Consider the following 24,778-nt stretch of genomic DNA (forward strand, 5'->3'; position numbering starts at 1 on the left):
TTAGACCAAGAAGATGAACTCGTGGAGCTTTTAAATATGAGTGAGGATGCATCACCTGAGTATAATCTACACGAAGAAATTGACCATTTTCAGGATTCTGATGATCTAGAAATTAAGGAAATTGTAGCTAGTCTATCTAGAGACACCCAAAACTCTAAGTTTGGGGGTGATTATCATTCTCCATGTGATTTAACTCTTAGAAATGCCCCTCACTTGGGACTTGACATATGTGCCTCAACCATTTTACAAGATTATCTTCATACACGTTTTCCTGAACCTAGTGATGTCCACAAGAAATTTCAGTTATTAGAAACCCATCCTCTGGTTGATGTGGTTTACCCAGGCTATGATACCCAGATTGACTTTGTTTTCCCACCAAATATTTTTCTTTCAAATGTGGGAATGTTTGATTTTCAAATGTGTCGAATATTAAGTTTTGAGACTAAACCTAATTACTTTAGGAGATTAGGGTCAACATACTTGTTTAAGGAAGATCACCACTCTCATTGTGGTCAGCTGTGTAAGTCAAATCTGATTGACTTAGAGGATCCTCAATTATTCAGGTTATTATTATGTGCTTCTAAGTTTTTATTTGAGTTTTTCCAGACTCTAGAACCTGAACATTTGGATCTAACCTATGAGGAACTGCAACCCATGAAAATATTTTATTTTGACCCAGTTATAGATCCTGAACCTGAACCACAACTAGATGTAGTTGTCTTAAACAAGAAACTAGACAAGGGTGTGCTTTATTTGTTTATTTTCTTGACAGGTTGCAGATTCCTTTTACTTGTGATATCTCTATTTGATTTTGATGGCCCACGGATATTTCGGCTATTACTTTATGATTCTATGAGGTGACTAATCCTTTCTTAGTCTGGTTGAAGACGTTAAACTTAGCACTTCTTGGGAGGTAACCCATTCTCATGCAACACGGTAATATCTTTCCTTATCTCTTTTGCTTCAAATGGTAACAGTTTCTCCTTATTCATGCTTTTAATTTGATCTTTAGAACATTGAGGACAATGTTAGATTTAAGTTTGGGGGTATAGGAGAAACTTTTTAGTTGCATAATTAAACTCCGGAGCCTAGAAATTTATGCCTATTAAGGATGGCACTAACCAGTCTAAGTGGATGGAAGCATCTTGGTTGTAGGAGTTGAGGAACCAATCTGATTAGATGGAAACATCTAAAGAGTCTATTCATAAAAGCACAGAGCTCAGGTGTTAGAAATAACATGGTAGTTTCGCCATACCTCATTGAGTCCTTTTCACTTCTATTTTTATTTTTTTTCGTTCTTTTTAAAATATGTTTCTCTAAGTGATTAGGTGGGGATCACGATTCAAGTTGTTACCATTGCTAGGGTGAAATAGAGTGATTGAGAAAGCCAAAAAAAAATTTGAGACCAGATCATCAGACCAACTGGAATAAATTCAATAAAGTCGACCACTGGAACCCTTGTATATGCCAGTTGTGTTGACCAAGAGTTAGGATTATCGACCACTGGTACCCTTGTATATACCAGTATGTTGATATTAGTCAGACCGGTATCTCATTCCATTAGGATAGGTTCATTATGGCAGTGGCCTTCAGACAGATATGAGAAATACCGTTCACCTTAGCCAACATCAAAACCATCTATGTTTTTCTATATCCATCTTCTTAATCTATCCATGTGATTTGTTTGATTCTGAGTTTGGATGCGACTATCTGAGTAGAGCTCTGTCACTTTATATGAATTTTAGTATGCTTGAGTGCGAACTCGTGTACAACAATTGGAATTTCGCATCAGGTTACTTCCTCCTGTAGTCAATAAGTATGCCAACCAAGGAGATTCTTTAGTGCCTTCTAAGGTTCTGTGTAGATATCTAGGGTCTGAAGTATAAAGGTTTTGTGGGTATACCTCTGGTAAGCCCTCCGGAGACAACACTCCACCACTAGAGATACCTAGGGGTTTAAAGGATTATTGCATACGCTAAATGCAATCGACGATGCCTGCGACAGTGAGTTAGGATTTTATTTTATAGATTTGATTTGCTCGGGACTAGCAAATAATAAGTTTGGGGGTGTTTGATAGACACATTTATGTGTCTATTTTGATCTCAATTTCATATGTTGTTAGTACCCATTTATGTACTTATTTTGGCATTTTGTATCTTTGTAGGTGTTTTTGGAGAAATAAGGTTTTGCGGCGACATTGGCACGAATCGTGGTTTTTGCGCTCGTGGGAGAAAATTACTATACATACCCCCATTTTGGATAAGAGGCACCCAATTGATAAGGGATATCCTCTTTACTACTCACCACCACTTGCTATTCGCACCCCAGCAGTGGATTAGGGGGACACCCTCCTTCTTCACGATTTGAATTCTCAAATTTGGCGGGAAAAATGGATTTTCACGGGAATAAATTAGGGTTTGATTTTTGGAGTGGTTATAGAGAGATTCAATCGCAAAAATTTCTTGTATGGGCCTGTTTTGGCTTACCAGGAAAGGTAGTTGTTTGGAAACGTAAAGAATGGAAGGTTTGATGTCATGCACGATTAAACAGGGAGGTGAAGGTTTCCGGGTATTTTTCTCTTTCAATAATTGGCAGTTACGTGTAGAAAAGGAAAGAATATCCTCTTTGAATATTTCATTACATCCTGCTAAGAATTGCAACAACTCAGAGGCCGCGTAGGAGGAAAAGAAGCAAGTTTTCAACCAGGTTTTGATAAAACAGGGAAGTTATCACATTTTCGGGAATTCCTGTTGATTAAAGGGAAGGTATGTGTGAAGTTAAGTGAGGATATCTTCTCGAGAGATTTTACTCTATCTTTGGGAAGGTTTGAGTAATCCTAAGACGCGTGGAAGGAAAGGAAAGAAGAAAAATAGACCGAGACTTGAGGAGAAGAACAAAGAGAGTTATTCTCGGATTTTAGGACTATGTGGTGTATAAAAAGAAGCTACGGGACTCAGAGAAGGGTTGTCTAGAGTTTGAGGTCGATAGAATCGGAGCAGAGAAGCGCAGGTGAAGTTGCAGGAATATTCACCTGCTGCTGGTGAAGAAGAGAAGCTGAAGAACATTGGACAGAGGAGGACAGTCGCAGAGGCAGTCTTATTCAAACAACACAACAGAAGTATCGTTGTTCAACAGATCTCATATATCACAAGCTTGTCATCTTTTCTCTGTGACAGTTCAAAACCCATTGTAACAGTCTGTTTGTAACGCCTTTCTAGCGTTGCAAACTGTCTGCTTTATTAGTTTTCTCTTGTTTTTCACACTTTTGAGCTATAAACACCTATTTTGAGAACGTGAATAATATGAGGAGCTAAACCCCAACACCGGGATAACGGAGAAAGCCATATTTCATGCGTGTGGTAATTATATTTAATTCTTTTTATTACTTTTTGCATTAATTTAATCGTTTTATGATTTTTCTTAATTAGTTGTGAAGTCGTATGATGATGTATGCTTGGTCTAAGTGCTTTTGATGCATCATGCTAGTGATTTATAGTTAATCTTTTTAAAATCTACCCTGGCAAAGAATTAGAGTCAATAAACAAGAGCTATAATTGTCTAAGAATTGATTTTTGAACCACATGAAATGAGGTTTGGTGGAATCCTGAGTCTCAGTAATCTCTCGACATTGTGACAAACCTTGTGTATATATTTTCTTCATTTTTATTGTTTTCTATTTGTAAATCTGAAATCAGTCTCAACAAGTCCGAGAAACGAACACTTTATTTACCACTACAAAATTACATCAGTGATCAATGTTGATACTTTGGAATGTTTTCAGATGCAACCAGGATGGGTGAAGGCTTATACTGATGAAGAGCGATTGCTTTTGGATGAGTACCGGAGGAAGAAACAAGAAAATAGCATAGATGCTGTGAAGGAAAAGCTGCGCATTTCAGATATGCGAAGAAAGGAGTTAGATGAGGAGCTTACTGAAGTTCTGGATAGGAAAGAAAGGCTTCTTAGTTTCATTGAAGAGAAAAGACTAAAAGTTAATGAAGTTGGTCTAATGAGCTCGACAGAAAGAGAAGCTAATGATTTCCGTAATTACACTTTGCATGAAATCTTTAAATGTGCAAAGGAAATACGGCTTGAAACTGAGGAGGATGAGAAGGATGAGGAGGAATATGATGGGGAGGAGCACAAGGAATATGATGAGATTGATGAGGATGAGGAGGAGAAGGATGACAAGGTTGAGGAGGAGCACAAGGAATATGGTGATGACAATGACAAGGAGGAGCACAATGAAGATGGTGATATGCATGATCATAAGATGATTATGATGGTGATGAAAATGACAAGGAGGGTAGTAAGGGTGGTAATATGCATGATCATGACAATGACAAAGAGGGTAGCATAGGTGGTGATGACGAGCATGGAACTGAATCTGAAACGAATGAAGTTCCGTCTGAAACTCCTGAAAACCAAAGGTACAACATCACTTTTTTTAAATTTGCAAGTCATTTCTTTTTTTTTATGTGTGTACATAGTCGTACACCAGTGTGTGAAAGCTAATACCTTTTCTCAAAACTTGAATCTTTTTAGCATTCCTTCACCAAAGACCAATGAGGCAAATGAAGAAGAGGATGGCAAGGATGGAACAAGCCAAGGAGTTGAGTCTGAAACTGGTAACAAGCCGAGTATATGTGTAGCTCGCATTTCTTTTCATTTTCTATATATGTTTACCAATATGTACACCTTAGTGATTTCTTATGTGTGTGTATCAAGATTTACACCTTAGTGATTTCTCATTTTCTAAAAAAATGCATTTTTTTCAGCACTCTTCTGCCAAAGGAAGTTAAAATCCCTGAAGGTCAAGAAGAGCATATGAACCTTAATGACCAGGATACTGCTCAAACTGATGAAATTGACAAAGTAGCTGGGTGTGAAGCTGCTAACAAGCAAAGGTATAAAGAAAATGATCTCATCTTATATATTTTTATTTTTATTTGTTTTCAGTATGTTTGTACAAGGATGTACACCTTTATGACTTCTTCTGAATTTGTGTACATACCTGTACATTGGTGTAAAACTTTGTACACCATTGAAAATTATCATAAAAATTTCATTTTTCAGTACTTTTATGACAAATACAAGTGTAATCAATGAAGATAAACAAGACCAAGTGAACCTTGATGACCAGAATGTGATGGATGGCACTCGAACAACTGAAATTGTTGAAGCTAATATAATTGCAGCTGAAGCCATATGTCAGTTGGATCCTAAAGAAGTCCTTTTACTCACACAAGGAGAAGAATCACAGAATGAGACTTATACATCAATTGAGGACCTTCTAGATAACTTGTCTGAAACTGTATTCGTAAAGCTTGAAAACGGTTGTTACAGAACGGCACCAACTGAAGTGAAGGAAAAGATGGCAACCCTGATCCGCCACGATTGTCCAAGCTTTGCATTATTGAGCCAAGAAGATCCAAAAGAAGAGTCGTCGAAAAATCATTATCCAATGAAGATGTACGAGAAAGGATCATTGAAGAAGCAGTGCAGTTAATTAAACAAAATCCTAGTGAATTTTTTAGCAGCCAAGAGGTAGAAGAAGAGAATATGACTCCAGTGAGGACAAGAGAAGGGAGGATGAAGGAAGCAGAGATGTTGAAGACACAAGCCGCTGGAAAGTTGTCCAAGACACCACAAAAGAGAAATGCAAAAAGAAAGCTAGATCCTGAATTCACTGCCGAGGGTAAAACCAAACGAGTTGTGATAAAAGAAGATCCAAAAGGCAAGGGGATCAAAGAGGGACAAGAACCAGGCTATCCTGCCCCAATAAAGAGAAAAGGAGATGTATATCGTCCTCACAATCCATTTCCAGATGTTCGTCTATCACCATTATACCATGCTATGCAACCAGGACAGGACAAAAAAAAGGGTACAAAAATTCTTCGACTATGCAAGCATGGAGTAAGTTCAAAAAACACCATGATTGAATCTTATAAAAAAAAAATTATGTGCACAACTTTGTACACCACGTTAACATTTCCTTTATGTTTCCGCAGCTCTGTAGCTTGGAAACTAACAAGACTGGATGATCCAATAGTCAAGGAAGATATTTTGATTGTTGGAAGAGTACTTCGTGAACTGATGTTCAACAAATATCTGGACCAAGAGGTACTCCAGTTCTACATCCATCGATGTAGAAGAGCACTTGTCAGAGATAGCATTCGTCATCCAGATGACAAAAAGTACCTGAGCTGTGAAATTATGAGTTCTACTGCATGTGTAAGTTTCTCAAAACAAATAAGAAATGTCATATATAGTTACTTTAATATTTTGTACATAGTTGTACACCTAATTGACATGGCGTGTTCTATGTGTTTTTAGATTTCTTTAGCTATGTACATTGATATACACCAATATGCATATATGATTGACACATGGTCTGTTAAGTGTTGATTGTTAGATTTATTTAGCTATGTACATAGATGTACACCAATATGCATCTATGATTGACACATGGTCTGCTAATTCTTGATTGTTAGATTTATATAGGTGTACACCTGTATATCATACATGGATATACGGTCTGTTTTCAGGCCTACAATGTTTGATTTGTTAGTTTTCTGTAGTAGTGTACATGCTTGTTAGTTTTCTGATTAAGATGAGCCTAGTTAATTTTGTTTTCTAACAAATTATTAATTGCAGTACTATGTCAAGTATAATGTCACCAGCGAGGTGCAAAAACTTGTGGTTGATTTCATACGGGACATTCATGAGAATCTGGAAGTTCTTGTAATCCCTATCAATCACTCTACAGATCAAACGAGGATGGGATTGCACTGGTCTCTTTTGAATTTTGATTTCGAAGCTAAGGAATGGAAATGGTATAACTCGTTACACTCATAAAATGAGCAGTCATATAAATACGATGCAAAGAAACTAGCAGATGTGGTACAAGTGGAACTCAATAAGAAGAGACATTGAAGGGTCACCCACCTATAGAAGAGCACGAATTAAACATCATGATATTCCCTTCACAAGGAATCAACCCGGACTGTCTAATATATACTTGTTACTTTATGAAACGAAGTATGAAGACAACAAAAGGTATGGAAAAAGGTCAGCAGAGGGCCGAAGACATTTTTCAGCAAATGAGATCAAAATTGGTGGCCATGATGTTGACAAAAGTCGGATGGTATGAAAAGGTGTGGGATATAGCGAAGGACGAGGAGCATAATCAGTGGCGCAAGAATATAGGAAAGCAACCATTGAAGAGGAAGAAGAGTTTTTAATCTTCATTCAAGATCACTTTCTGAATTTCTTCTAAACATTTTTAATCTTCAAACAAATTTAAGTTTTCAACTTTCTGTTTAAGACTTGTCACTATTATAAAGACCTTGAATTAATGTTTTTTATTAGTTTCAATATTGATGTTTTGAAAATAGACTTGTGCCAGTACTAAAGTATGTATTACAGGTTAGGAAATATTAAGGTGTGCATGATTAAGCACAGTTTCTGACAGAGTAGAAAATATGACAGGCAATGGTATATGAATGTGTGCATAATGGTACACATGTACTAACAGAAACATAAAATAGAAAAGGTAATAACCTAGTATCAATCATTAAACAACAAAAATAAAAACTAATTACTGGCATTAGAACTGAAAAGATAGAATATTAATAAACAAAATAAACTAGTAGCATCCATTGTACAGCAAGTTGTACATAATGCTACACATGTAAAAAGACAGGTAAGAAAAGTGAAGTGCACAGGAAGGTGTACATAATGGTACATAGATCCTGACACTAATTATCCATGAATAGAAAAATGAAAAGACATTACCAAAAGTAAAAACCAAACAACATAGAATCTTTCAAACAAATCAAACATAATAAAAAGCATCAAGGCATGGGGCAGGTAGCTCTGTTGTGGTGACCAAGAGTGAAGCACTTTGTGCACATCATAGGCATCTTTTGCTTCTCCCAAGCCTTCTTGAAACGCTGTTCTCTTCGTCTACCAGGTGGAGGCACAGGAATAGGAACAATAATCCTATCACTAGGATAATAAGACTGCGGCTTGTCATAATTGGGGATTGGCAAGATGATCTCTTGGTATGTCCTGTTGTACCATTCAGTGGTGAAGTATGGCTCAAGAAATGAATAGATGTCCTCCCTTGTAGATTGAATGGAAACACAAGCATGTACGCAGGGAAAACCATTTACTTGCCACCTGTAACACGTACAAGTTCTCTCCAAAAGATCTACAGAATGAGTGTGGGGAGACCTGAATTCATACAATCTTTCCATAGACTCAACAACAATCCAAGTACGACTAATGTTGATGTTCTCGTTTAGTAAATCCTCGTATACGGGAGTGAGCCTAGTGTTAAAATTTTCAAGACCTTCTACCCTTCTCTTAGAATTCATCTGCATAACCTTCAAACTAAGATAATAAAAACACAAAACATAAAATCAAAACATGATATAGAATAAATACCGATAAAACATGTGTACAACAATGTACACACAGTTGCAGAATCACAGATATAACATGTGTACAAGTATGTACACATCAAGAAAATCCATGTATGCGACAGTAAAAAATAAATGAATGAAACACTAAACATAAAACTCACCGTATCGCATCGAGAAGAGCAAAACTCAAGAATCCAGTTATTGAATGACTCAGCAATAGATGAAGAGTGAGCAGCATATCTGCATACAGGGAAAAATGCATTTGCCCATTTCTCCTTTGGAATGGTCCTGAGATAATTAGCAACATGTCCACAACTAATTGCATGCATGCCCCGCAAAGCTTCTTCAAAGTTCGTTGCTGTGTAAGAGTAAGCAACTTTGTAAAACAAATCAATAACGACATTGTAATTCGCATCACCTTTTCCAATAGGGAGATTGCACTTGATGTGGTAAAAGCAATAGTTGTGATATGAACCAGGAAATGCTCTTGAAATGCCCTGCAGAAGTCCTTCGTGACGATCACTAAGGAAAACAATCGGACGATCATCGACCACTTGTTGAAGATTATCCAGAAACCAAAACCAATTGTCTTTGTTTTCGGATAAAACAATAGCAAAGGCATATGGGTAAAAACCATCATTTCCATTGACACATGTTGCATCCATCAAAGTACCCCTGAATCTACCAATGAGGAAAGTAGCGTCCAAGTAAATCATGGGCCTGAGATACCTATAGCTATGCTTGCAAGCACCGAAACAGATGAAAATCCGCTTAAATCTTCCAGTTTCTTCATCAACTTCAAGTTTCACAAAGCTATCAGGATTAGTTTTCTCAATGGCTTTCACATACCAATTTAAATCACTATACGACTTCTCATCGTCACCATATTGATCTTCAAATAGAGATTCTTTCCCTCTACGGGCATGGTGATACTTAATATTGGACCCATAAGTCTTCTTAAAGAGTGACATGATCTGTTTGGGTTTTAAAGTGGGATCACCCTGTATACTATCAGCGACCAAATGCTTAACTAACTTGGTTGTCACCACAGGACTCTTCAACCTCAAACCAACACCACAGCTACAAAAAAAAATCTGGATTAAGTAATATGCACCACATTGTACTTTAAAACTCAAAAACAACAACAACACACATGCAAAAAGGAAGCACAGACCAAGCAAAAATATGAAATTTACACCACAAGTGCCACCCAAAAAGCCTACAACAAGTAATGTGCACCACAATGTACACCTAAAACAAGTCTACATATTAAAACCTAAAAATCAATAACATGGATCAAAAAAACAAGTGAACAACACTAACCTATGAATAACGTTAGAATCTTTCAGCACAAACCGAGAAATGTCACCATTCACAGGCCCAAAGTGAATCCTCCAACCACAACTATCTTCTTCGCACTTCGCAGTAAAACGAGTCTTGTCGTTTTTAAGAATAAGAATCTTGTAACTAGTACACATCTTGTATTGATCAACAGCAATCCTTACAGCTTTAACACCACCCACAAATTCTCTACCAATATTGTCAAAAACATAACGCCATTCATCGATAATGAGAGGCTTGGCCTTGTCCACGTCATGATCGACCACCCTTACAAGCTTAGGACTTTCACTTACACAAGAGTTTGAAGTAGTAGCACCAGAATTACTGCTACAACCAGAATTAGAAAGAGACAAATACCTTGAACTAGTGCTACAACCAGTATGCTTCGGAATCACATCAACATTCAAATAGAAATCTTCATTGTTCATCTGAATAACAAGAGCAACTAAATCTTGAAGTTGTATATCACCTTGTATAAAAACTACTTGATTAGTATCCATATATGAAAAACGTATACTCAAAGGGGACAAAGACCTCCACTGCTTACAAGCAAAATGCTTCAATTCATCAATGGTGATTAAAGTATTAACACGAAATGCAGAAGAATGTTCACCATGATTCAAAACAACATGAACAAACTTCTCAGACATATTTGATACACCTACATATAACAAAAGATATAATAATAGTTTCAGATTCGCATAACCTAAAACTTGAAGAGTGTACAGGAAAGTACACATTTAATCGAAGGCAAAAATCAAATAACAGTGAACTTAAAATCAAAACTACTCCATCAATTAATCGAAGATATAAGCTTCAGAATCTTACTAGAACACATAATTGAATAAACCAAAAACATATGATCTAATATCAGTTCGATTTCATATCATGCATCATAACACCAAACACCAAGAAACAGTAATCAAAATCATTTAACGAAAATCAAAAGCTAAAATACACCAAAAATCAAATCAGTAACATACAAACAATAAGATGTAACAGATTGAATTCATATCATCAACTGACAAAATAAAAAAAAAACTAAATATCAGAAAAGAGATTCAACGATGAAGCAAAAACAGAACTAACCTGAATTTGATTTCCGTTAAATATCAGAAACGATGAAATCCAACCTAACCTCTATGAAACTGTTAAATCGCTGAAACTGAAGTTGAATTCTGGATCGATCTATCTCTGAAATCTGACGTGAATTCAAATCTGAGATCAAAAATAATCCCGTAACTACACTTTACCAGTAACCTGAAGTTGAATCGCAACCAAATTTCTCTCTGAAACTGTTAAATCGCCTACGAATTTCTTCTCTGTCCGGCTCCCTGTTTTGAACTCATGTTTGAGATCTGAAATTTTCGATTTCAAATCCTCATTTTATATATGGAATCGTCTCAAGGGTAGTTACGGGATATTGGAAATACAGGAAAATCGGGATCGGTCCCAAATTTTGGACTAGCTCGTCTATATTTGGATTAAATTGTTTGAGACGGGGCTCTTTTGGACTAGAGAGTACTAGGCCTGAGATGAGAGGACTAAAGCGTCCCAAGCCCAGTAACTTTGGGACTAAACGTCAATTTCTACTTTTTTAAACGGGTGAAAAAATTGTTAACACGCGTGGTGCATAAATTAGCACTAAAACAAACTGTTAAATACTAAAAGAAATCACAAATTAGCATTCTTTAAAGGAGTGTGCATTAAAAATAGATTCATTTCTCATCTTAATTTCAAGAAGGATAGTCGTCAGACCATTCATCCATAGCAAGAGGTTAATACAATGTTTTGCCGAAGAGTCGGCTACATGGTTGTAATCTCTAAGAAAAGTGTAATCTCTAAGAAAAAAATGCATTTCTCTTTGCAGGAACTCCATCACAAGTTCCTGCAAACTTCCCAATGATTAGTCCAAGAATACTTAGTTTCGAATTTAAAAGCGGCATCAAAATTCAGTTTTACAAAAGGTACATCTGGTCATTTCCATCTCCCATTTCTATCAATCATGTTATCTGAACTAGCCACAGTCTATTCCAGTCACTCCAATCATTCCTAAATCCTAATGAGCTGGGCAATCTTGTTAACATGTGCCTCAGCACTTTCGAAAATAAAGAGCATCTAACTTTCCAGATTTGCAAAAAATCAAACCCGAAAAACCTCACAATATCAGGATCCACAATTTGCAGATTTTTAACCTGAAACATGCCACACTCCTTCCAACACGTTACATGAATCATACAATTCAAAGAATTCCAAATCTGTTGAGTCAAGGCACAATCAATAAGAAATGTGTTGCATGCTTGTTGATTGGAAGTCTTACAAGCATATAAACTAGTTCCACGACCATCAAGAAATTCACCAATTACAGACACCCCAATGACTCGATCAAAGAGTAACCAACTCTGACCCCAAAAATTCATTTGCTTACGGCGTTAATCAAATATAAATTTCAACATTGATTACAACAAAAGTGATTTTGAAAGAGACTGGTTTAAAAGCTATCCACAAATTTGAGGCAAAAATTCGTCACATATAATGAAAGGATATCAAACAAAGTGCTGGACTGTGAAGGAATTAATTAAAAGTTAAAACAAACTGTTTCTCTACAGATTATGAAGTCAAGGACCTATTAGTTTCTTAAACCCAGACTAAACGCATACAAAACTATAATTACCTAAGGCATATAAACTATAATTAGCTGTCAAACTTAATCTAATCTCAAAATCTAAAAAAGAACAAAACTATTGTTCATTTGAATACCAGAGATCAGATAAAGAACATTTAAGGCAAACTTAGTACATCAGCCTGCCTATAAACAACAAGCCTAACATGAGCATGCCTATAAAACAGCCTAACAAAAAGTTCAAGAGCCAACGCCGAAAGCGATTCCAGAAACAAGTTAAACCCATTATTTGTTTGGAAAACTCAACATGCAGATACAGCTAAGTGGAGACCCGAAAATGAAGGCCACCATAGCCATAACTAACATCCACAGAATACTCAAAGAAAGTAACATCCAGACAAAACAAAGATTAAGAATGCAGCTTCCAAATTAGCTTAAACAAGTCAACACAGCACAAACACTTGATGACACTAGAAAATGCATAGAAGAAGGGGGAAAAAAGAAAAGGAAACTAAGAACACTAGAAATCAGAAAATGAACCATAATAAAATAAAAAATAAAAAACCTAATATTGAGAATCCAAGCACAGATCTAAAGCACTAAAAACTCCTAAATGTAGAGAATCAATATAACAAATCAAGGTAAGATTTACCTTTAACCTTATGCTCTCGGCTTCAGCTTTCAGTTCATTTATCTTCTCATTGGTATGATTCACAAAAGGATGGAGAACCACCATAAAAAAACCAATAACTACCACCAGCAGAAGCAAACCAGTACCACCACGAAAGACTTACTGAGATGATCCACCACCGCCACCAGCAACGAAGCAAACCATCAATGAGTCAAACATGGTTCTCACAATGAAGGGAAATATTTTCGACTTCCTGCATTGGTTCCTCACTGTTGGCTTCCTGGACCAGAATTTGGAGTTCCTCTTGAAGTTCCAATCCATCAATACATTCCCAAAAAGTTCACTTGGGCCGGTTAAGAAATTGTTGTTGGGATTGCAGAGAATCTAGCACTCAAATCTTGTCTTAGACAAACAAACTGAAACGGAAACTCTCATATGTAAGCAAGCAAGGTCATCCATGAACTCTCATCATCATTGATTCCTAAATAAGTAAATACTAAATAGAGATATTCAGCAGTAGCATCATAAAGAACCACCTGCATAAAGAACCAATAACAGGTACCATAAAGAATCACCAGTGGAACCAATAACAAAGACCACCGGAAGCAACAGAGCAAAGTAACCAGCATCACCATGAAAGACTTACTCTGAATGGGTCTAGAACCCTTTATCAGGCCCTTGTTGTCGGATTCCTCGACCAACTCTCTGAGTGCATCTCTGAGCTCCATTCCCTGTTCTTTGTCATTTCCTCCATCTCCTTCAACAGTTTTTTCCTGGCCCTCTTCTCAAGAGTCAAAAAAATAAATCCGTCTATGGTTCTGGATAGTGGACATAGCCTCTGAAGTGCTTAGCATCGTCCGTCTCAAGTTTCTGATTTCTTATTCACCCTGACAAAAAACAAACACCAACTTAGCACATGAACATGCCTATAAACAGCAAGGCCTAGCAAAAGTTTAAGAATACTAAAAGTAATTCCCAAAACAAGTAAAACCCATTATTTATTTCGGGTAGACACTAAAAAGTCCTTAGTATGCAGCGGTTGAAACTAAAACTATTCATAGAGCATCCCAGAACTAAGAGAAGACCAAAACAAAAGTTGGAAAAGGTATTAAACAGTTCATACTTCATATACAGTTTCAGCTAAGTTGTAAGGATAAATTTAAAGGCTAACGTATATTAAAATGACAGTCACAGAATACGTGAAGAGATTAACACCCAAAATAAACACAAAGAGCAAGAAAGCAGCTTTCAAAATAGCTTAAACAAGACTAGCCGGCATAAAAACCTTAAAACACTCGAAAATGTGAAGAAGATAATCAGAATGACTAAGAACACTAAAGACCAGAAAATGAACTAAAATCAAAAACCCAATATGGAAATGCAAAACAAGTAGCACTTGAAACCCCTAAATGTAAAGAATCATAATAACAAATCAATGAAAGATTTTAACTTTGTACTGCTTCTGCTCAGATGTGCTGAATGTCAACTTTCAGTGCGTTTATCTTCCAAATAAACCATAAGTTTTAATCAGAAAGAGCTCCACTGGATCCAAATAAAAGGAAGAAAAAAAAAACCTAATTACTCAATTAGACAACCATGACCAAGATAAGATATATAGGTGTAGAGCAAATGAAAAAAAAAAAAAGTGGACGGTTCACTCTCACCTTACTTTAATCAGCACATATATTAGTAAATGATCATGTTAATTCAAAGAACAAAAGAAACATAATCAGTCCCAAAGCTAGTCAACGTAAAGTTGATTTTGACCTAACGATAGTTTAGTTTGCATGTGGTAGAGGAAGTTTGTTGTGCAACAAAACTTCACTCAAATAATATCTGGGTTTGTATCCCTTCAGCAGTCTCTGGCTCAAACTATCAATAAGTGTTCACTACTCTAAGCTCATAAGAACAAAAGTTCAAAAATTATTGTATAGCTGCAGAACCACATATGAAGAGCTGATGTACATATAAGGAAATACTCAAATAGACCCATGTTTTAGCTGTTTTCCAACAATGGTAAAGAATTCCATAAATCAGTGCCGCAAAAACATTATTTTTCTATCACTATAAAAAGATGACATTCATAGAGTTTGTAACCAAAAAAAAAAAAATAGTAGTACTGTTGGCAACATAAAAGGTGGGCAATCAATGTAGACAAAAAAACATATTCGACTAACAAACTCCAACCAAGTCAGTAAATTCAAACTACTAAAGGTCATTGCATTTTAGTTCAAGTGACTCCATTGTAGGCAAACGATAACTATCTCCCCTATGGCCCCTCTAAAAATCCACAATACCACTATAGACCTAATCAAACGATGTGCCGTGGTCGTGAGTCACATGAGGCACATTACGTATTACACTTTCTTAAATCGAGTTGATGTATTGAACTCACCCTAATATATAGAATCCTAACAGAACATCAAAGAAAGAAACATCAAAATGAAAGATCAGTACTTACTTATTGAGAGGAGAAATCATAGTGCGATTCAAGGATCAATGAGGTTCCTTCCTCTTCCACCAGTATCCATACAAAACCATTAATTATAACCCAATTTGATCTGCTTGATCACAGCACTACCAAGTGCCAGTTGTTCGTTAGTGTACAGTTCATGTGACTCTTGCTTCGAATTGATCAACAAACATAGTTCTGTAAAAATCACAAGTGTTGAAATGATTACTATTTACCAAAAAATAAAATTTCCACCACAAAACAAAACAAGTGACATTTGCAAAAGACAATGAGCTTGAAATCTAAGGTCTTGTTTGAAAATGGGCCACATAACATACTGGCTCTTTTACAAGTTTGATAAACAAGAAACATGAAAACAAAGAAGAAAACAAGTTACGTATGCTAAATCAGTAAGACTCAATAAAACAAACGACAGCATTCAGTAACATTGTTAACGCATAGCACAGGTTTGGACTTCAGCGGGTGAATATGTCAGAAATTACTTTTCCTATTGTAACTGGCCGAATTTAACCCAATATTTTCAGTCTAAACCAGTTAAGCTAATACTTAGGATAGCATGACAAAACAGAAAACAAATAACTTCACTATAACAATACTTTTAGAATTACCTCTATGTTTCTTAGATGATACCCTTTCTACTTGCTTCACATGCCTCATTGTGCTTTCAATCTTCGTCAATTTTGAGTTGTTCAAAACATTCATGAGGTCGTCAATGTTACCAACGAACCATGAACTGTCCCATCACAGGACCTAAAAACTGATTTTGGTTCTATATGGATGAGGTCTTCTACTTCATCAGAGCAAGTAAATGCATTTGCTCACGCAGCAGATGGAAGTAGCATCAGAAGTTGTCACTGCAGCAGAGTAGATGCTTCATCAGGATACAAATGTGAGAGGCACTTTTTACAAGCAAATCAACCCAAGATATGATATTACAATCAAGTCAACCAGAACCCCATTTGCATTGTAGTCAATCAAAACCTCTAATTTATTTCAAAATAGACCAATATATACTCATATGTCGATCTCTTTAAACCATAAGTTTTAATCAAAAGTGGTCTCTAATTGATGAATCCAAACAAAAGGAAAAATAACATATGAAAGAAAATGCATAGATCAGTACTTACTTGGTTTGTTGTTGAGAGGAGATACCATCATGCTACTTTTCACCGTGTGTGTGAGAGGATTCTTCCTCCACCACCGGAATCCCATACAAAATCATGATTCCATTTATAACCACCCATTTGTTTTCTCATCTACCTGATCCAAATCAACCATCAAAAAGATTGAGAGAAATTAAGAAAAAACACAAAACCTATAATTGAAACGAAATAGAAGCAGAGGATATATATATAAAAGAGTAAAGAGTATACCTCTTCAGCCAACACCAGATTTGATGATGATCACTGGAGATCAAAATAAAAGAGTAGTTTTGCAGAGGTTTGATTTCAATAAAGGAGAACCAAAAAAGTGAGATAAATGAAACTCTTTTTAATGAAACTCTTTTATTGATCAGTATTCAGTACACTGACAAGGGAAGAGGGTAAAAATAGAATAGCTTTAATCTTGGACCGTAAGTTCTTTAATCAACGGTTGTTTATTTCTGATTTGACCACACAGAAACTAGCTTCTAGGTTGTTTGACTAAATTGGTCTTGGTTGGAAAAACAAGTGCCAATGGACTAGCTAGCTAGCTAGGTCTCTCCTGCCCTGCCAAGTTGTTAACCACTTGCTTCCTCCTTTTTGTTTTTTTTTTAATAGAGTGTCAATAAGCTAAGCTAAGGGTCACACAGAGTGTTTGCATCGTTTGTATCAAGCCTGCTTTCATTGTTCTTACAAAGGATAGCTATATTAAGAGTATCCAAATTTTGAAGTTTATGGATAAATTTAAGACTACTTAACACAAAAGAGATAGGTTTGATTCTTGAGTGATTATCCTCAGCATTAATGGTTGAGGTTGAACCTTCCTTTGATTGCTTGATGGTATAGATAATGGAACCTTAACAAAATTTCCTTTGATTCACCATGTACTTCAATGTTCATGTGTTGTTTTTCCATTGCCCAGTTGAAAGCTAGGTATGCACCTCCTGTTGCTCCCCATTCTCCAATGTGGCCTGAGTATCCTCTGCTATCAATGTTGTTTCCTGCAGCATCCAAAATAGTTAGAGCAGTGAAATATTTGAAATTTTCAAGATCCTGTATAGTACAAATCCTTATGATGAAGCCAAAATCCTGTGGATTATGGTTTAGATCATAAGGAATTATGATGTCTGCATCAGTATCAGACATGCCAGTATTGGGGGAATACACATTTATGGGATGAGTTGGTAAGTTGTGCACTCTGTTATAATCACATAAGTATTGTTGGATATACTGAGAAGTGTGGTTGGCATTTGGTATTATGTGATTGAATACAACATCACACCTAGCTTTCCAAATATGCCAACATATGGTAGCATATAGGATAGATTTTCCAGTTATTGCTCCAGGTGCAAGCCAGGAGTTAAACCAGTCCATAAAGTTTGTAGTGTTGTCAAACTTTCCATGAGATGGACAAATCATGTCATTCCAAACAGCAGTTGCTGCAGGACAATTTAGAAAGAGATGTGTCATATTTTCCTCCCCACTATGGCATACTTGACAGATAGGATCAATGTAGTGTAGAATGCTTGATGTCTTTGTATTTGTGGGTAGGATTTCATGAGCACGTTTCCAGAGAAAGATCTTGATAGCTGGGGAAATTTTGACGCTCTAGATAGCCTCCCAATTTCTTGTGATAGTATCATTTTTGTACAAGTATTCTATCTTACCCTTATATAAGGCTTTGACAGAGAATTTGCCAGTTTCATCTAAGTTCCAGAGCATAGTATCTTCTTCCCCTGGATGAGTATCCAAATTCAGAATGACTTGAGAAATATTGTGGTTGAAGATATGATGGATGAGTTGAGAGTTCCAGGTTCCATCTGGTTGCATTAAGTGTATATCAGCAACTCTATTTGTTGTGGACAGTGGTTAGGTTTGAGGAGTTTGGCTGTAGAGTTAGGCAACCGGTAATCCTCCCATATGTTGATTATCATTCCATTGCCTATCTTCCAGTTACAGTGTTGTTGTATGTTCTGTATTCCACCAAGAATTCCTTTCCAGATCCAGGAATCTCCAGTTTTTGCTTTTGTATCCATATTTAGAACATTTCTTCCCAGCAGGTACTTGGCATCCATTAATTGGTACCAGAGTGAGTCTTTGTCTTGTTCCAGTCTCCAACCAATTTTTGTGATCATTGAGCTGTTAAAGAGTTCCATGTTCATGAAACCCAAACCACCCATATCCTTCGGTTTGCATAATGCTTTCCGGGCCTTTGGATATTAGCCTTTTGGATTTTCCAGATTTTCCTCCCAAAAGAAATCTCTTTGAAGCTTGTTTAAATCCTGACAAGTTTGTTTAGGGATTCTGAAGCAATTCATTTGGTAGATGCTAGCTGTAGAAGTAACAGTTTTGATCAAAACTTCCCTGCCAGTAGGACTTAGAGGAACATTTTTCCAACTGGATAGTCTCAGTTTTAGCTTATCTACTCCTAGTCTGTATGACTTGATTTTTCTTCTGTGTGTGAATAGAGGAGAGCCTATATATTTATCCTCCAATTGCAGAACTTGGACTCCCATAATATTGTTGATGGCAGGGATGAGAGTAGGATCAGTATTTTTGCTGAAAAACATTCCAGATTTGTTGAAATTTATCAGTTGACCAGAAGTTTCACCAAATATATGTTGAGAATGTCCATGAGATTTTGATCTTCAACTTTATTGGCTTTGCAGAATCCCATGCAATCATCAGCAAAGAGAAGATGATTAATGGATGGAGCACCTACACATATTTTGATGCCAGAAATGATGCCCAGATCCTCAACATGAATAAGAGTTCTAGAAAGAGCTTCCATGCAAAAAAGAAAGAGGTATGGGGATAAGGGATCCCCTATCTTAATCCTCTAGAGGGGTTGAAGAAAGAATATGGAGAGCCATTTAGGAGGATTGTTGAAGATGTGGTGGTGATGCATTGCATGACTTTGTTGCACCATTGATCATTGAAACCCATTCTGGTCATAATAGTTTTGAGGAATTTCCAATCAACGCTGTCAAAGGCTTTTGCCATATCAATATTTATACCCATACTTCCATTCTCACCTTTAACACCTCTTTTGGATATCATGGAGTGAATAAGTTCATGAGTAATGGCTATGTTGTCAGAGATTTATTTCCCAGGGATAAAAGCAGATTGGTAAGGGGATATGATTTTGTTGAGGTAAGGTTTCATTCTCTGGGCTATGAGTTTGGAGATGATTTTATAGGTAGTGTTGCAGAGACTGATGGGTCTGAACTGGCTTGGAGAAGTAGGGTTATCCACTTTGGGGATGAGAGATATGAAGGTTACATTCATTTCTTTTAGCATATGGCCAGAGATGAAGAAGTGTTGTACCATATTTACAATATCTTCTCCAATTATGTCCCAGTTAGCTTGGAAAAAATTTGAAGGGAAGCCATCAGGTCCTGGAGCTTTGTCCTTTGCCATGCTAAAGAGGATGCTTTTGACTTCATTGTAATCTGGGGTTCTATTAAGCATAATGTTATCAGTGGATGTGATAGTGGTGGGAATTAGGTTAATGATCTTTGGGTTTATGAGGGTGTTTTCAACAGTGGACATTTTGGAGAAGTGGTGAGTGAAACAGGTTTTTAGCTCATGGTAGTCAGTGATCCAATTTCTTTGACTGTCTTAGATGGTATCAATCTTGTTTCTTCTTGTTCTACATTTTGTAGCTCTGTGGAGGTAGCTTGTGTTTTGGTCTCTAAGTTTGATGAATTGATCCCTGCTTTTAGTCTTCCAAAATTTCTCTTCAATATCATGCCAATCTCTGAGGTGTTGTCTGTCTAGATTAATAACTTGGATTTTATCTGTTCTGAAGTAGTTTTGCTTCTATCTGTTCTGAAGTGTTGTCTGGCTTCTAGCTTGGCTTCTATATGTTCTGAAGTAGTTTTGCTGCATCCAGAGAAGGTGTTTCTTACTTTCTTTAATGTTTGTCTTGATGTTTCTATAGACTTCCTTGTTCCACTTTATGAGATGGAGTTTAATATATTTAAGCTTTCTAGCAATTAGAAAAGCACTAGAGCCAGAAATATTCTTTCTCAAGCACTCAGCTATACTTTCCTTGCAGTCCTTATAATCTAACCATAGACCAAAGAACTTGAAAGGAATTTTACCAGTTTGCCAGAAAGGATTACAATTGAGAAGAATGGGGTGATGATCATATCCAATGGCAAGCATGTTAGATATGGTGGTATTGGGATAAAGGAGAAGCCAACTATCAGTTGCTAGTCCTCTATCCAGGCCAACCTTTGTTCAGTAATATTTGGGCCATCTATTTTGTTTGACCAAGTGAATGGGCAACCAGTTGATCCCAAATCCACTAGGTCCAATTCCAGGATTTTGTTGCTAAATATAGAAGCTTCATTTGAATCTATGAGGTGTACACTGAATTTTTCATTGTCATGCAAAATGATGTTTAGGTCACCAATGACCAGCCAAGGTAAGTTGTTGTTAGTAGCAGTAGTTTCCAGCATTTTCCAAGAGGTGAGTTTACTATCTGTGTCATAAGGGCTACCATAGTTACCAGTATAGAGCTAAGGAATGCCACTGGCAGGATTGACTATAGCATTGATATGGTTGAGAGAGAAGTCAACAATATCTATGTTGAGATTGTTCTTCTATATCAAGGCTAAACCTCCAACAGTGCCACTAGCACCTCCTGGATTAACAAACCAGTAATTTTGAACATTAATCTCATTCATAGTTCTCTTGAGCTTCTCTTGTTTTTGTTTTGTTTCAGGGATAAGGAGGATGTCAGGGTTTAGTTTATTCAACATATCATTTAGATATCTTTTAGCATCCTTAGTTCCCAGGCCTTGACAATTCCATGCCAGAGTGGTAAAGAATTGCCAAAAATAGGAGACTAGAGGATACTTTGAAGATAGTCTTCTAGGGATGTGATCATAGATAACAAGTAAGATAAAATAGATAAGCAACCTGAGCATATGTAACAAAAGAAATATGTGGAGAGGGGTATAGGGGTGTATCATGTCAGCAACTGAGGAATTTCCCAAGACACCATTAGCCACCAAGTTGTTGTTGAATTTCAGGGGCTTTGCAGAGGTGGTATCCTGATCTTTGAATCTTTTGAGGTTGTCAGAGTCAAAGGAGTTGGTGTCAATGCCACTTTCAGATTGAATGGGTTTCTTTCTTTTGGCATCCATCATGATATCTAGATTGGTGGTTGTGTTAATTCGTTCAATCACATGAGTTTTCTTCTTTGCTTTCCAGGATTCCTTTTTCTTTTTTGCCTATTCATCCTCCATTCTTTCTTTGATTTGGCTAAGGGTTAGCAAAGTGTTGAAAGGGAAGGCTTTTCGAGATGGGGAGGGTGGGAAAACGCCATCAGGGTTACAATAGGAAGATTGTCAGAGTTTGATGTACTAGTGTTTGTGGATGAAAACTGTTTCTGCCGGTTTTGGTAAATTCGTGTGTGTGGATGAGAAACAAGTCTAGACCCTAAACAATGTATTGCACGGGAGTACTTTTGATTCGAGAGATCTATCTGTACAATCCTAGCCTAAACCAAGAAATGGTCGTTCCATGCTTGCTTCGGTCACAAATTGAAGAAGAAGGGTTGGTCTTAGGGAGGGAAGCGAAGAAAGTGTTGAGACCAGAATAGTTGATTCTGAAGGTGTGGTTGTTTACGACTTGTATCAGAAAGTAGAATTGGATAGCAGAATGGAAAACTAGCAAGTGATTTCTGGATACTGTGTTGTTGCCGACCCAAAACTTGTTTTTCGGTGGAAATAGGTGAAACCTATTTATACAAGTCGTAATAAAACGTACCCTGATCTCGTAGGAAGTGGAAACGATTGAGTTGTGGAAGAGTGGAGTAACATGTAACGTTAGAATTTATGCTTCCATGATGAAGGAAACGTTTACATCATTACTTCTTGCCATTACTAACCGTTCTTCTTTATGACACTTTCTTGTAACGTGTGTTTTGCACGCCGCACGCTGTAAACCACCAGACCAATACCCTGATGAGTATCCCCAGTTTGTGACATGTTTGATGTCTCGAGTGTTTTCGTGGAAAACATGTAGCATTTTGCTACGTGTGGAAAGTTAAAATAAAGAGGCTTGCCGCATGAAAATAGCATGTGATGCTATTAGGCTCGTTTTGGTTGGCCTCCTAAAACTTGCCACAATTCTGTCAGTTCGGTGGAACACTTCGATGGCTGAGATCGCATCTCATGAGGAAGGGTAGCCGTTGATTATACCTACCTTGTGTTGGCGCTTGATAATGGCGCAGTGGCGCCTTTAGTGCATGCCAGTGGCGTTGCGGCATGGCTGGAATAGTTTGTGCCTGCCATCGGAACGATGGTGTTAGCTGCGCCTGGCGTAGCCATGGCCACGGGATTTAGGCGGCTGGTCGCCTAAAAGTTGCCACAAGTCTGTTAGTTTGGTGGCAAACTTGAATGGCTGAGATTGCATCTCATGGGGAAGGGTAGCCGTTGATTGTGGCTACCTTCTGTTGGCGCCTGACAATGGAAAAGTGGCGCCTTTAGTGCATGCCAGTGGCGTTGCGGCATGGATGACATAGTTTATGCATGCCAGAGGCGCGATGGTGTTAGTGGAGCCTATCATAGCCATGGACACGGGATTTAGGCGAATGGTCGCCTAAAAGTTGCCTCAAGTCTGTTAGTTTGGTGGCAAACTTGAATGGCTAAGATTGCATCTCATGGGGAAGGGTAGCCGTTGATTGTGGCTACCTTCCGTTGGCGGCTGACAATGGCACAGTGGAACCTTTAGTGCATGCCAGTGACGTTGCGGCATGACTGGCATAGTTTGTGCATGCCAGCGGCACGATGGTGCAAGTGGCGCCTGGCGTAGCCATGGCCACGGGATTTAGGCGTCTGGTCTCCTAAAAGTGGTCACAAGTTTGTTAGTTTGGTGGCAAACGTGGATGGATGAGATTGCATCTCATAGGGAAGGGTAGTCATTGATTGTGGCTACCTTCCGTTGGCGCATGACAATGGCACAGTGGCGCATTTAGTGCATGCCAATGACGTTGGGGCATGGCTGGCATAGTTTGTGCATGCCAGCGACACGATGGTGCAAGTGGAGCTGGCGTAGCCATGGCCACGGGATTTAGGCGGCTGGTCTCCTAAAAGTTTCCACAAGTCTGTTAGTTTGGTGGCAAACTTGGATGGCTGAGATTGCATCTCATATGGAATCGTAGCCGTTGATTGTGACTACCTTCCGTTGGTGCCTGGTAATTTCACAACGCCATAGCCGTGGCGTAGTGATGTGCGCCTACAACATGTTGGCATAGCCGCGTCTGTGGCGTTGTGGCATGGCCAAAGCTAGGATTTGGCGCTGTGGCCAAAGTTAGGGCTTGGCAGCGTGCACAAGGCTAGGATTTGGCATCGTGGCCAAAGTTAGGGCTTGGCGGAGTGGCCAAGGCTAGGGTTTGGCGTCGTGGCCGAAGTTAGGGTTTGGCAGCATGACCAAGGCTAGGATTTGGCACCGTGGCCAAAGTTAGGGCTTGACGGCGTGGCCAAGGCTAGGATTTGGCACCGTCGCCAAAGTTAGTGCTTGGCGAAGTGGCCAAGGCTAGGATTTGGCGTCGTGGCCAAAGTTATGGGTTGGCGGCAAGGCCAAGGGTAGGGTTTGGCGCCGTGTCCAAAGTAGGGCTTGGCGGCATGGCCAAAACTAAAGTGGATCGTGGCATGTTGTGGACTATGGCCAAAATTAGGGTTTCAGCTAATGCTACTGAAGCAAAAAGTCTTGTTTCGATCATGAAACCCTAATTGGAGTCCGTTATGGCATTGGCCACGAATAGAAATTGGATTAGCACGTAGTGGCCTCATTTGTGGCACATTGGCGTGTTACTGCGGTAGAGTGGCATGTTGGCATGTTACTGCGGCAGAGTGGCATGTTGGCACGCCGATTAATAGGTTGTTGTGGAAAGGCGTGTTTGGCTTGCCAGTTAATATGGTGGTGTGGCAGAGTGTGTTTGGCCCGCCGATTAGCATGGAGGCGCGGCAGGGTGCGTTTGGCCTTTAATGTACTGTGGCGAGTTTAAAGCGATTTTTCCCTGTTCTTATCGCATCCATTTCTCTTCCTATGGAGCCCCGAGGCTGCTAGGGATAGCCTTTATTTGTCGAGCTAAGGAAGGCGATGACGCAAGGCGCTTATGGA

At 38.1% G+C, this 24,778-nt stretch overlaps 1 protein-coding gene and 1 long non-coding RNA gene across 3 annotated transcripts; both read right to left on the reverse strand.

Moving 5' to 3' along the window:
* Window positions 1–7,856: 7,856 nt before the first annotated feature.
* Window positions 7,857–9,145, reverse strand: LOC113334705. The gene is made up of 2 exons (XM_026580896.1): window positions 8,591–9,145; window positions 7,857–8,381 (listed from the first exon to the last, which is right to left on the reverse strand). The coding sequence occupies exons 1-2, from the start codon at window positions 9,143–9,145 to the stop codon at window positions 7,857–7,859; spliced, it is 1,080 nt and encodes a 359-aa protein (XP_026436681.1).
* Window positions 9,146–11,447: 2,302 nt separating this feature from the next.
* On the reverse strand, window positions 11,448–16,998 carry LOC113334438. 2 transcript variants are annotated; one of them, XR_003352794.1, is made up of 7 exons: window positions 16,871–16,998; window positions 16,625–16,757; window positions 16,106–16,351; window positions 15,486–15,674; window positions 13,671–13,911; window positions 13,046–13,560; window positions 11,677–12,028 (listed from the first exon to the last, which is right to left on the reverse strand). It is a non-coding gene; the product is annotated as an uncharacterized LOC113334438 (long non-coding RNA). The 2 variants fall into 2 exon arrangements; XR_003352793.1 differs by having other exon boundaries at window positions 11,448–13,560.
* Window positions 16,999–24,778: the final 7,780 nt, after the last annotated feature.

The sequence above is a fragment of the Papaver somniferum genome, unplaced genomic scaffold (assembly GCF_003573695.1).
Source record: "Papaver somniferum cultivar HN1 unplaced genomic scaffold, ASM357369v1 unplaced-scaffold_137, whole genome shotgun sequence".
Taxonomy (NCBI): domain Eukaryota; kingdom Viridiplantae; phylum Streptophyta; class Magnoliopsida; order Ranunculales; family Papaveraceae; genus Papaver; species Papaver somniferum.

Coding starts and splice junctions, on each gene's coding strand:
- LOC113334705 (XM_026580896.1), bottom strand. CDS start 9,145: ATGATTTACTTGGACGCTACTTTCCTCATTGGTAGATTCAGGGGTACT. Junction 8,382..8,590: donor GCTCTTCTCGATGCGATACG/GTGAGTTTTATG, acceptor AAGGTTATGCAG/ATGAATTCTAAGAGAAGGGT.